The sequence below is a fragment of the Geotrypetes seraphini genome, chromosome 8, assembly GCF_902459505.1.
Source record: "Geotrypetes seraphini chromosome 8, aGeoSer1.1, whole genome shotgun sequence".
Classification (NCBI taxonomy): Eukaryota; Metazoa; Chordata; class Amphibia; order Gymnophiona; family Dermophiidae; genus Geotrypetes; species Geotrypetes seraphini.
Genome location: NC_047091.1, coordinates 74,399,507 through 74,412,032, shown reverse-complemented (window position 1 = coordinate 74,412,032; position 12,526 = coordinate 74,399,507). Strand labels below are relative to the sequence as shown.

The 12,526-nt window shown below is 46.5% G+C and overlaps 1 protein-coding gene across 9 annotated transcripts in view; it reads left to right on the top strand.

Moving 5' to 3' along the window:
- The window catches only part of PCNX3 (pecanex 3), a 151,690-nt gene that overhangs the window by 132,422 nt on the left and 6,742 nt on the right, over nucleotides 1-12,526 (top strand). For 8 of the 9 annotated variants that reach the window (XM_033953724.1, XM_033953723.1, XM_033953719.1 and 5 more), the window contains 4 exons: nucleotides 2,547-2,777; nucleotides 3,137-3,240; nucleotides 3,404-3,554; nucleotides 3,671-3,901. In XM_033953724.1, the coding sequence (XP_033809615.1) occupies nucleotides 2,547-2,777; nucleotides 3,137-3,240; nucleotides 3,404-3,554; nucleotides 3,671-3,901 (717 nt within the window). The remainder of the gene's footprint in view (nucleotides 1-2,546; nucleotides 2,778-3,136; nucleotides 3,241-3,403; nucleotides 3,555-3,670; nucleotides 3,902-12,526) is intronic. The other variant, XM_033953717.1, reaches the window with a different exon arrangement.

Sequence of the window (12,526 nt, the reverse complement as noted above, 5' to 3'; positions counted from 1 at the left end):
AGGCTCTCTCCTTTATAGAACAATTCCTCAGGTTTACGGAGTCTGGTGTTTCTCTGCAGATGGTCCCTTTGTTTCTGCTGAAGGTAATCTCTGCCTTTCACATCAATCAAGAAATTTGCTTGCCCGCCTTTCACCCCACCAGCTCAAAGAAGCAGGACAGAATTTTATGGAAGCTAGATTTGTGCAGAGTCCTACTCCACTACCTGGAGAGGACTAATGATTCTCGCCTCTCCAACCAACTTTTTGTGCTGACCACCCATTTGAGACAGGGCAAGTCAGTCTCCAAGGCTTCAATTTTTAGATGGATTTGTGTGGCAATTTCTTCTTCCTACACTACCTGTGAAACATAGCTCATTCGACTAGAGGCGTGGCTGCTTCCTGATCAGAGTCCTGGGCTGTATCTCCTGATGAAATCTGTAGAGCAGCTACCTGGTCTACTCTTCATATCTTTATGAGATTCTACAGAGTAGATGTGGCAGCTTGAAAGCATGCTGCTTTTGGGTCATTGGTACTGTGGGCAGGCTCATCTGTCTCTCCCTAGACGTCTGTCAATGCTTTGGTATGTCAGCTACAGTATAGAATCCTATGTCTTTGCAACAGAATGGAAGATTAGGTTCTTACCTTGTTAATCTTCTTTAAAAAATGGGAACATATCACCCCTTACTTTCAGAAACTCTACTGGTTGCCTGTGGAATCTAGAGTTCTCTTCAAGTTTGCCTGCATTAGCTACAAAGCCGTTTTCGGGATGCTACCAGCTTACCTTGCCTCTCAGTTCACTCTAAACTGTTCTAACAAGAGCACCCGCAGAATAAATCTATTCAATTACCCCTCCCTGAAATCATGCCAATACAAGAAGTTCTTCGATAGAAAGTTATCATTCCAGGCAGCTAAATTGAACACATGGCTTGGAAAACCCATACTAGAAGTCACTTCTTATGTTGACTTTAGAAAACTACTGAAGACACGTCTTTAACAAGTTCTAAATCTCAAAGCATGTTCTACCTATCTTATCATCAATTCCCAACATCTGTCCACACCTTAACGACGCCAATGTCATAACTTTCAATCTTCAGAGTTAATTGATGTTCTCTTTCAACTGTTATTGTATTTCAGATTGAATGTTTTTTTGTATTTCAGACCGAATGTTTTTACCTTGTATCTTTATCTCTGACTTTATGTATCTCCGTTGTAAACCGCTTTGAACTTCTGGTATAGCGGTATATAAGAAATAAAATTATTATTATTACTGCCTACCCAGTACGTACTTTTGATTCACCTGATTTCTGCCTTAGATGTTGCCAGTGTCCGTTTCGGGACCTCTTCTCCTGTATCTAAGATTTTGCAGAGACCAAACTACAGAAACATAAGGGCATGTATTCCCTTTCTCCTTTGGGTGGGGGGTGGGGTTATAGCTCTCTAGTTGTACTTAGCAGGTTGGTTCATATCTACTCATGTGTGTATTTTGTTGTTCAGTGTTGATTGTTAATTGTTATTAATCATTGTTCATTTGTCATAAGTTACAGAGCAGAACAGAATATGGTTTGTAGCCAGGGAAGTTCCCCGTGCCCCTCCTTGTTTCAGTGGAGTTTGATTGCTTTGGTACTAACTGAAGAGGGAGCTGTTCTTCACTGCAGAAGGGGAGGAGTTTTCAGTGACTTTCTGCAAAGTTTGCGACTACTGGAAAGCAACAGCTACAGTACAGAATCATATGTCTTATAACAGAAAGAAGATTAACAAGATAAGAACCTAATTTTCCATTAATCTTTCAGCTGCTATTGAAAAAGCCTGAATAAGTAGATCTTGGCTTTAGGTTTCTGCCCTAGTGCCTGCTTCCTACCCCTCACCCCCATGCTTATCCTTAGTACCTGTTTCTAAATTTATAGTTCCTTTTTCTTTAATGTAATGTAATGTAATGTAATTTTTAATAAGAAAAGAAACCTGATGCCTGCTCCAAAGCTTCTGGTACATACACCAGATTCATTAATGAAAACGTTGTAGCAGTATATAGTGTTCCATGGGGTTCATAGTCTTAAGCGTGCGAGACAGAAGCACGCCAACAATTCAGCGCAAGACTTTAGCGCGCCACAGAAAAACCTTCTTTTAAAGGGCTCTGACGGGGGTGTTGGTGGGGACCCCCCCCACACACACACTTTATTTAATAGTGATCACGCTGGCGTTTGAGGGGTTGTAACCCCACATTATACTGGAAATTAACTTTTTCCCTATTTTTTAGGGAAAAAGTTAAGTTTTCAGTATAATGTATGTGGTTACACCCCCCCCAACACGGCAGCGTGATCCCTATTAAGTAGAGTGGGGGGGTTCCCCCCCATACCCCCCCGTCGGAGTCCTTTAAAAGAAGGTTTTTCTGCGGCGCGCTAAAATCTTGTGCTGAATTATTGGCGCTCATTTGTCGGCGCGCGTCTGTCTCGCGCGCTTAAGTCCCGTCACTGTTCCATGGTGCCTACAGATTAGCAGCCTTTCTGTCATTGGCTGCTGAAGGGCAGCCTCTGCTTTAATTAACTCTCTGTCTTCACACTCTTCTCTAGAGTATAATCTATTACGTGACTCGTTCTCCAAAACTTGAGGACTGGCTGAGCAGTGAGAACATTCAGGATGCCCTGCGGCCTTGCGCTCTACCCAGCTATGCCGATAGTGACCCTACTTTCAATCTTAACATTGATGAGGACTATGACCATCGCATGTCGGGAGTCACTCTGTCATCCTTCTGCAATGTTTATCTTGACTGGATCCAGTACTGCGCTGGCCGCAGAGAGAAGGTGAGGCCTAGGTTTGGGGGTAGGGTATGGCACTGACTACAGGTATCCTAGTAATTTATGGAATGACAAAGTGGTAGAGTAGACCTCAGTTTTTCTACCTCTTCCTTCCCCTCCCCCCAGCAGGGCACAAAATTCCATTTTTGGTATCAACTGCAGAAAAGGAAAATTTGTCAGTGTTGCAAACCTATAAACCTAATTTGCTGTCCTGTATCTATCATCATCTCTCATCATGTGACCTAGCTTCCTGTCCCACCACTGCCATTAGCTTTTCCCATGTATGTTGGGCTTGTTCAGTATATTGTGGTGGTTTTAAGAGTGGTCTGAATGTTCACTGTGACTTATGTTCTTTGTTTGCACAGCCCGTGGAACAAGAATGGAACTCGCCACTAGTGATTCTCTGCTTTGGACTCTGCATTCTGGGGCGCAGGGCACTGGGAACTGCCTCACACAGCATGTCTGCAAGGTGAGCATGGCAGTTTTCCCTTCTCTTCTATGCAGAAACATTCTAGTGCCATCTTAGTTTGGGTGCTAATGATCCAGTATGTCTACTGTGTGACACTTGGAGCTTAATATGGAGGTGGTGTGGTGGTTAAGCACTGCTGGTGATTCCACATCCTCTCTTGCAGCAGCCTGGAGCCCTTCCTGTTTGGCCTCCATGCCCTCTTCAAGGGTGACTTCCGCATCACCTCACCCAGGGATGAGTGGGTCTTTGCTGATATGGATCTGCTGCACAAGGTCGTGGCCCCTGGGGTCCGGATGTCTCTGAAGCTTCATCAGGTAATGGCTGAGAGAGATAAGGGAGAGAGGAGTTTGCAGGCCCATGTGGTGTAATAGCATGAATCATACTATGCTGATAACTGAAAATTCTATAACTTGGTCTTCCTCTGAGACAGGACCACTTCACATCCCCAGATGAGTTTGAGGACCCAGCTGTCCTTTATGATGCCATTACTGCCAATGAGGACAGGCTGGTGATATCCCATGAGGGAGATCCTGCCTGGCGCAGTGCTATCTTGGCCAACACACCATCATTGCTTGCCCTGCGACATGTCATGGATGATGCCAGTGACGAGTACAAGATCGTTATGCTGAACCGGCGATGCCTCAGCTTCCGTGTCATCAAGGTGAGGAGGCTGGCACCATGCCAGGGGAACCCTTACCATTATTAGCCATGTGCCCAATAGCCAGGAGCTGAAAATATTCTGTGAGCACGCATCTACATCATTGTGAACTTCGGGTAGGTAATCTGTCACCCACAATAGGAACATGAGAATTGCCGCAGCTGGGTCAGACCAGTGGTCCATCGTGCCCAGCACTCCGCTCAGGTGGCAGCCTCCAGGTCAAAGACCAGTGCTCTAAATGAGTCCAACCTCACCTGCTCCCTATCCCAAAACTTCTTAATTTCCTGAAGAGTCTCTCATGAGGGACTTGATCAAATGTGTTATGAAAATCCAAATACTTTATATTGACTGGCTTGCCATTATCCTCATGTTTCCCTGCCCCCCCCCCAAAGTCCTTAGGTTCTTCATGAAGTGGTAGATTTAAAAGATAAGTTACATATTGTCAGTAGCAGATCAACTGTCCTTCAGTTGGATATCATCTGGTCCTTATGCGATACCATTTAATTTGTTGGTTTGCTCTAGCACAGTGGTCTCAAACTCAAACACTTTGCGGGGCCACATTTTGGATTTGTAGGTACTTGGAGGGCCGCAGAAAAAATAGTTAATGTCTTATTAAAGAAATGACAATTTTGCATGAGGTAAAACTCTTTATAGTTTATAAAACTTTCCTTTAACAGTTAAAAGGAAAGATATATAAACTATAAAGAGTTTTACCTCATGCAAAATTGTCATTTCTTTAATAAGACATTAACTATTTTTTCTGCGGCCCTCCAAGTACTCTATTTTTTCTGCAGCACTCACATTTAAAGTTCAGTATCTTTTCTTTCTCAAAACTGGCACATTTCAATCACTAAATTGAAAATAAAATCATTTTCCTACCTTTGTTTGGTAATTTCATCAGTCTCTGGTTGCACTTTATTCTTCTGACTGTACATCCAATACTTCTTCCCTTCTTTCAGCCTCCTGTATGCTTCCTCTCCTCCAGACCTCATTCCCTCCCCCAACTTTTTCTTTTTTTCTCTGTCTGTCTTTCTCTGATTCCGTGCCCCATTTTTTGCTTTGTTTCTGGTTCCCTGGTCCCCCCTCCTTCTTTCTTCCTTCCTCCTTGCCCCATTTTTTGCTTTTTTGTCTGGCTCCCTGTCCCCACCCCACCTTCTTTCTTTCTTTCTTCCTTCCTTCCTGCCCTCCCCCATGCCACCGCCGCCGCGGAATAGGCTGCTGCCGCTATCGGGAACAGGCAGAGATCTCCCTGCTTCTCTTCTGCACCGGGCCAACCAACTCTCGCTGCCCGACGTCAATTCTAACGTTGGAAAGGACGTTCCGGGCAGCCAGGCAGCGATTCGCTAGCCAGAACGTCTTCTCGACGTCAGAATTGACGTCGGGCCGCGAGAGTTGGTCGGCCTTGCAGGGAAGAGAACAGTGGACCGCCCCCCCCCCCCTTGGTACGCCACTGGAGCAGCAGCGTGTCTGGCCGGCTCGTTCGTTCAAAGCCGCGGGTGGCGGCTCCTTGCGAGATCCGCGCCTGCGTCTGAAGCCTCTCTGATGTTGTGACATCAGAGAGGCTTCCGATACAGGAGTGGATAGCGCAAGGAGCCGCCAACCCGCAGCTTTGAACGAACGAGCCGGCTGCTGCTCCAAAAGGAAGACAATGATCACCTCCAGACCGCGGGCCGCAAATAAAACCTGGAGAGCCACATGCGGCCCGCGGGCCGTGTGTTTGAGACCGCTGCTCTAGCAGGTTTTCTAGATCCAAGCGATTTGCTTCAGTTTTTGTGAATCATCACTTAGAAAGAATGATTTCATTGTGGATATCTCCCCAACATGCTTTTCAGTAAAAACCAAAACAGAGAACTTGTTTATTTTTCCTGCTATGTCCAACAGATTGGCTAAAATAGAAGCCTTCACATACCTATTGCTTTTGATGTACTTGAAAATTATATTTATATTTTGTCCTATTGTAGCAAGTTTTCCTTTAATAAGGCAAGCTAAGAGAAAAAAATAATATTTTACATCTAACTTGCAGGCTCTTGTACTCATTCCTTTTTTGCTCATTTGGATTTGGTTTCTATTTTGTTGAGAATATACTCCATTTCTGTTACATCCCTTCCAGATTCTAGGTTTTCTCCAGGAGTTGCAGAAATCCAAACACTTTTCTGAGCATGTGCTCCTCCTAAATGAGTTGGAGCCCCTACAGTTTTCAATTTCTGCAAGCAATCCATATAGAAGTCTTTTGATCTGCTCTGTATCTTTTTCACTTAAAGTTAGGTTTTTTTCAGTTGCTTCAGTGCCATGACACCCCATTCGGTATCCTCTGCCAGAAGAAAGGACAGTCCCGTGGAGCCAGACTGCTGCTTCACAGAGAAACTTTGGTGGATCTGTGGAACCAACCTGCTTGTTCCACCTTTTTCAGACTCAGAGTCCATTTCCCTGGGAGTTTGCTTGCCCTCCGACCCTGTCAGGGGTTTAAGCACAGGTGTATGCATCCTGAGTAAAAGTCTATTCGGGTTTCAGGACACAGACTTCATTTCCCGCCTCCAGTCGCATAGAGAGGTTCGTGGGAGCAGTCGGAGTTCGTCCAACTGGCAATCTGTGAAGATCTTCAAATTTGGTCATTTCAAGCAATTTCTGAGTCAGAAAATCCTTTGCCTCCATTCAGCTTGCAGTGTAACAGGGCTGGCAGGCAGGTACTTCAGACTGTACATACACCTCCATTATTTCCTATGGGAGCTTCGGGGGTGGTCTGTGGGACTCTGTAAAACTCATTTTTTAGAGTTTCTGAGAGTAGGGTTCAGGTCTTCCACCTCCCCAAACTGCTTTTTTTTTTTTTCCAGATTTTCTTTATTTTTGATGTTTTTGGTATGAATTCGCTGGTGGTGGCCATGTTGGTTTTTAATTGATCTTTTTTTCAAAGCTTGATTTCTGCCTCAGAACCCCTTAATTTTGTTGCAAATTGATTGGAGTGGACTCCTCGGCCTCTAATCTGTTGAATGCATGCATGGATTGCTCTGAATTGGTGCAAGAACAGTGTCTGTGTACCACGTGCTGCAGCATGCTTGAGGGAGGAGCGGGAGCTTCGGGCTTCACCTCCAGGGCTGAGGACCGGACTGGGTCTATGTTTTGGGCTAAAAGTTTTGCCCACTGGTCGTTCTGGGCACTGGCGCCAGATGTCTGCATTCCAAGTCAGGGGACTCTTGGTGCAATACAGGTGCCTTAGCTGGTCTCTGGTGGTGACCTTCGGCTCCTTTGGAGAGCGTGTTCTTTGGACCCTGCTTATTTGATGCAGCTGGTGGGCGCCTCACCTTCTTCCAGGCTGGTCACTCCAGTGCCGGAGGTCCCATTGCAGGAGTCCTCTCATCCAGCTATGACAGTTCTCGATTGCATTAATTGTCGAAGATATTATGCCTATCCTGTCTCCTGACACTGTGTCTGTTTTGGATACTTCTGATACCCTTGTCGGGACTAGTCAGCACGATACCTTGGAGTGTCTGGATTTAGATAAAGACCCCACTATCCACAGACTTTTTAGGTCTCTCTCTGTTCACCATTTCATGCTTATGCCCTAAAAGAGCTTAACTTGGATTCTCAGCCTTCTATGTCTCAGTGTTCGGTCATGGACTGTTCCAATATGTTGTCCTCTTTTTTTTTTTTTCCATCCCACTCGCACAGTCTGGTGATGGACCTGTGGGATACCACAGAAAGCTCTTTCTGGCTTTCTGAAGCTCTGGCTATACTTTATCCATTGCTCCTGCTGTTCAGCAGTTTTGAGCAGCCCCAGGTAGATTCCGCCATGGCACAGGTTACCCAGCGTACAGTCCTCCCTAGCGATGGAGGGTGTGATGGTTAATATCTCCCAGGATCACAACATGCATCTCCCAGGATCACAATATGTACATTATCTTGAACAAGCCTTTTGAGGTGGCTTTTTCAAGTATCACGGTAGCTTGCTTTTACAGCGCATACTCGTCTCTCGAGATTGTGCTGTATCCCCTCTGTGGAGTAGGATGCCTGCCCCCACATGGGCCTGGACAGTGTGAATTACATGGCAGATGCCCTTTATGATCTCTTCATTGTTCTCAGTAAGGTCTCGGCTTACACCGTGTCGACACCGCCAGAATTTTTGGTTCTGTCTTTGGGGCTGGGAACTCTGCCTCCAAGGCCTCTTTAAGCAGACTTTCTTTCAAGGGTCAGCTTTTGTTTTTGGAAAAGATCCAGATGACCTCATGGCCAGTATTGCTGACCGGACTTCAGGAGGGGACTGTAGTACTTTTCATCCCTCCCACAGGTTTTGTCTGGGATCCTCAGGCTCTTCCGCCCAAAGATATTCCCAGAGATACCGTCCCCATTACCACACTTCCAATTCAAGACATCCTCAGGCGTCTGGATCCTGTGTCGCTGCTGCCCCTAAAAAGCCCCAATGACGCCAGGGTCAGGTGGGGCTTCCTCATATCGGGGGCCAGCTCTCAGTTTTACCAGGCATGGACTCACATATCCTCGGATCAAGGGATGCTGGACATCATTTGGGAAGGGCACAAGATAGTCTTCTTTTGCCTGCCTCTGGATTTGTTTCTGGACTCTCCGGCAGGTTGGCAGGAGAAGTCGTCAAAGGTCTGCTTTACCCTGCAGTGTCTCTTGGACATCCAAGCGATAGAGCCCATTCTGGAAAGCTAATCGGGCTTAGGCAGATACTACTTATACTTCATCGTGCTAAAGAAAGGCTCAGAAGACTGAAGGCCCCTTATGGATCTCAAGTCAGTCCATCATTTCTTGCAGATTCCTCCTTTCTTAATAGACATCATGTGCATGGTCATAGCTGCTATCTCCCAAGGTGTTTCCAGCGTCCTTGGATTTCACAGAGGCATACCTCCATATTCCAATCTACCCGGAGCAGTGCAGGTTTCTGTGTTTCCATGTTCTGCAGTAGCATTTCCAGTTCGCAGCTCTGCCCTGTGGGCTCGGAACAACGCCCTACATTTTCACCAAGGTGTAGTGGCCTTTCTTTGCAGGCAGGGTGCCCAGGTCCATCCTTACTTGGATGGCTGGTTGATCCAGGCACCGTCTCGGCAGAGGTACGAGCAAGCAGTGGAGACATTGGTGCCTCTGCTTCAATGCTTGGGTTGAATTGTCAACTTCAAGAAGAGCCAGTTGCAGACCTTGGAGTATTTGGGCCTTCTCTTTGACGCTCTGCAGGGCTATGTGTTTCTTCCAGAGCTATGCAGACAGAAACTTCAGAAGCAATTCAGAGATCTAGTTCTTCCGGTTCCCTCAGCCTGGCATTATTTGCAAGTGCTGGTGTCCATAGCAGCCCTCCTGGCGGTGGCCCCTGAGCCAAAGCACACATGCACCTTCTACAGGAGTCTCTCCTCTTTGGTGGTCTCTGCAGCGTCATCCCCTTCAGATGCCACACCCCTGGATGGAACCAGCTCATAGCTGTCTCCATTGGTGGTTTCAGGGGGAGGCTCTCAACTGGGGCAAACCTCTTTGGACATGCAGTGGTTCACTCATGATAGATGCCAGTCTGTCAGGCTGGGGTGCTCTCTGCTGGGACCGCTTCATTCAAGGGCATTGGACTACCACGTTGGAAGTGTTAGTTGATCGTTCGTCTGGAGCTTCGGGTTATTCAGCTGGTGTTTTCCTGCTCCCCTGTCCACTCTGGCAGGGAAAGAGGTACGTGTGTTCTCTGCCAACACCACGATGGTGGCGTATGTGACTCGTCATAGGGCACTAGAAGCACTCCCATGGGCCAGAAAACTCGCATACTGTTTCACTGGTCAGAGTTACATCTTCTGTCTCTTTCTGCAACACACGTGGTTGGAGTCAAAACTGTACAGCCAGACTTCTTCATTTGACAAGTCCTGGACCTGGGAGAATGGTCCTTCTTATGAAGAGTGTTCATCTTGCTGCAGTCCACCACGGATGGACTTGATGGCTTCAGCCAGGTCCTTCAGGCGCTTCTTCAGTTGAAGAACGGAGCATGAACGTTTAGGTCTGGATGCCTTGGTTCTGCCCTGGCCAGCTCATGATCTCCTTTATGTGTTCCCTCTGTGGCTTCTGGTTAGTCGATTCTTCCGCTGAATAGCATCGCATCCTGGCCTAGTAATCCTAGTGGCTCTAGATTGGCCTCGTCTTCCGTGGTAGGCAGATCTCATACATTTTCAGCGGGACCAAAAGTGAAAGCTCCCTCTTCTTTGACCTTCTCAGTCAGAATCCGGTGCCCATGGAGACCTCTCGGTGCTTTAGTCTTTTGGCATGGCTCTTGAGCGCTCAGCCTTGATGAAGCATGGTTTTTCTGAGGTGGGCATTTTGACGCTTTCGAAGTATAAGAAAACCGCTACTTTGGCTTCTTATGCCACAGTCTGGAAGGCTTTTCATCAGTGGTGTTCCAAGGACCCAGTAGAGCCTGAGCAGGATGCCATTCTGATAGTTCTGTCGTTTCTTCTTGTGGGCTTGGATATGGGTTTATCTGTGGCCTCCTTTAAGGTTCAAGTAGCAGGCTTTTCATGCTTCCGAGCATATAGGGGTTTCAGTTCGCTTACTGCTCATCCTGATGTAACCAAGTTTCTGACAGGGGCGCTTCACTTGTGACCTCCCTTGTGTCTTTCTTTCCCTACGTGAAATCTTAATCTCACTCTGCAGGGCCTAGTGGAAGCCCCATTCAAGCCACTGAAGGATGCTTCTCTTCTGAATCTGTCGTTCTGATCACCGTTGCCTTCTGCACGGTATGTTTTGGAGTTTCAGGCTCTTTTGTGCAGTGAACCCTTTCTACGGATCACAGAAGCAGGGCTGGTTCTCCGTACAGTACCATCTTTTCTATCAAAGGTGGTTTCTGATGTCCATGTCACCCAGGAGGTTCATTTTCCTGCATTTCACTTCACGGAATTGGTGCAAAAGGATCAGATCTTCTGCAAATTGGACATCAGGAGAATTTTGCCTCCACTATTTGGAGAAGACTAATAACTTTCGGCTGTCTAATCATCTCTTTGTCCTAACTAATCCATCTCAGCCAGGTGGGCTGGCTTCTAAGTCCTTGATCGCCCATTGGATTCTTATGGGCATTTTTGTGACTTAAATTGCCCGCGGTATGCAACCACTGGTTTCTCTTACGGCCCACTCGACTAGATGTGTTGCTGCCTCATGAGTAGAGTCTCATGCATTTCATCCAGCTGCAATTTACAGGGTGGCTACTTGGTCCTATCTTCATACCTTTACCCGGTTTTACCAAATGGATGTGGTGGCTCACTGTGATGCCACTTTTGGGACCTCAGTGTTGTGGGCAGGCTCTTCTGTCCCTCCCTAGATCCTGACATTGCTTAGATATGCCACATAGAGTATGGAATCCGGAAGGGATGTAACAGAATGGAAGATTAGGTTTTTACCTTCAATCTTCTTTCTGTTAGTCCTGTAGGATTCCATACGACCTGCCCTTTCTGCGTAAACTCCATTATTTCATAATCACCTGCTTTGTTTTTGCCTCGGTTATTCTCCTTACAGGTTTCAGGATATTCTAGCAAGTCGGCAGATCCTGGGGTCAGTATGCATCTTCCCGATGGCTGTTTTATGTGGGTGCTCGTTGCACACAGCAGGTTAGTTCTACATTGTTCCTGTGTTGGATTTTGCCTGTTTATTACTTGTTTTTATATTTTGCAGAGCTGTTCAGAACAGGAATTGTTTATGTTGCCGGGGAAGTTCCCTCGTGCCCCCTTCTTTGTCCTGGATTGGTTCCAGTGTGGTTGCTTGGCTTTGGAACTGAACTGCAGGGGGTTCTAACTCACTCTCTAAGTTAGGAGGAGTGCATGCTCGGAAAAGTGTTTGGATTTCTGCAACTCTCGGATTGTGGGAAGAGATTGAACACCGAGAGTATGGACTCCTACAGGGATTAACAGAAGGAAGATTGTCAAAGGTAAAAACCTAATCCTTCCAAACTCCACCAGACCAGTCCAGATAACCTGAGTTATTTCCATCGACCAGCAATTGGAGACAGAGGAGTGGCATGCAAAGGGGTTAGCGGTCTGCTCCGGGTGCAGCCCATAAGGGGTTACTCTGACTAAGAACATAAGAATAGCCTTACTGGGTAAGAACAATGGTCCATCAAGCCCAGTAGCCCGTTCTCACAGCGTCCAATCCAGGTCACTAGTACCTGGCCAAAACCCAAGGAGTAGCAATATTCCATTCTACCGACACAGGGCAAGCAGTGGCTTCCCCCATGTCTTTTTCAATAACAGACTATGGACTTTTCCTCCAGGAACTTGTCCAAACCTTTCTTAAAACCAGCTACGCTATCCACTTTTACCACATCCTCTGGCAACATATTCCAGAGCTTAACTATTCTCTTAGTGAAAAAAAAAATCCTCCTATTGGTTTTAAAAGTATTTCCCTGTAACTTCATCGAGGGTCCCCTAGTCTTTGTAATTTTTGATGGAATGAAAAATCGATCCACTTGTACCCGTTCTACTCCACTCAGGATTTTGTAGACTTCAATCATCTCACCTCAGCTGTCTTTTTTCCAAGCTGAAGAGCCCTAACCGTTTTAGTCTTTTCTTATACGAGAGGAGTTCCGTCCCGTTACCATCTTGGTCACTCTTCTTTGAACTAAGGGCCGGTGCCAGTGTCAAGAACTTCTTCCCGGCAGCA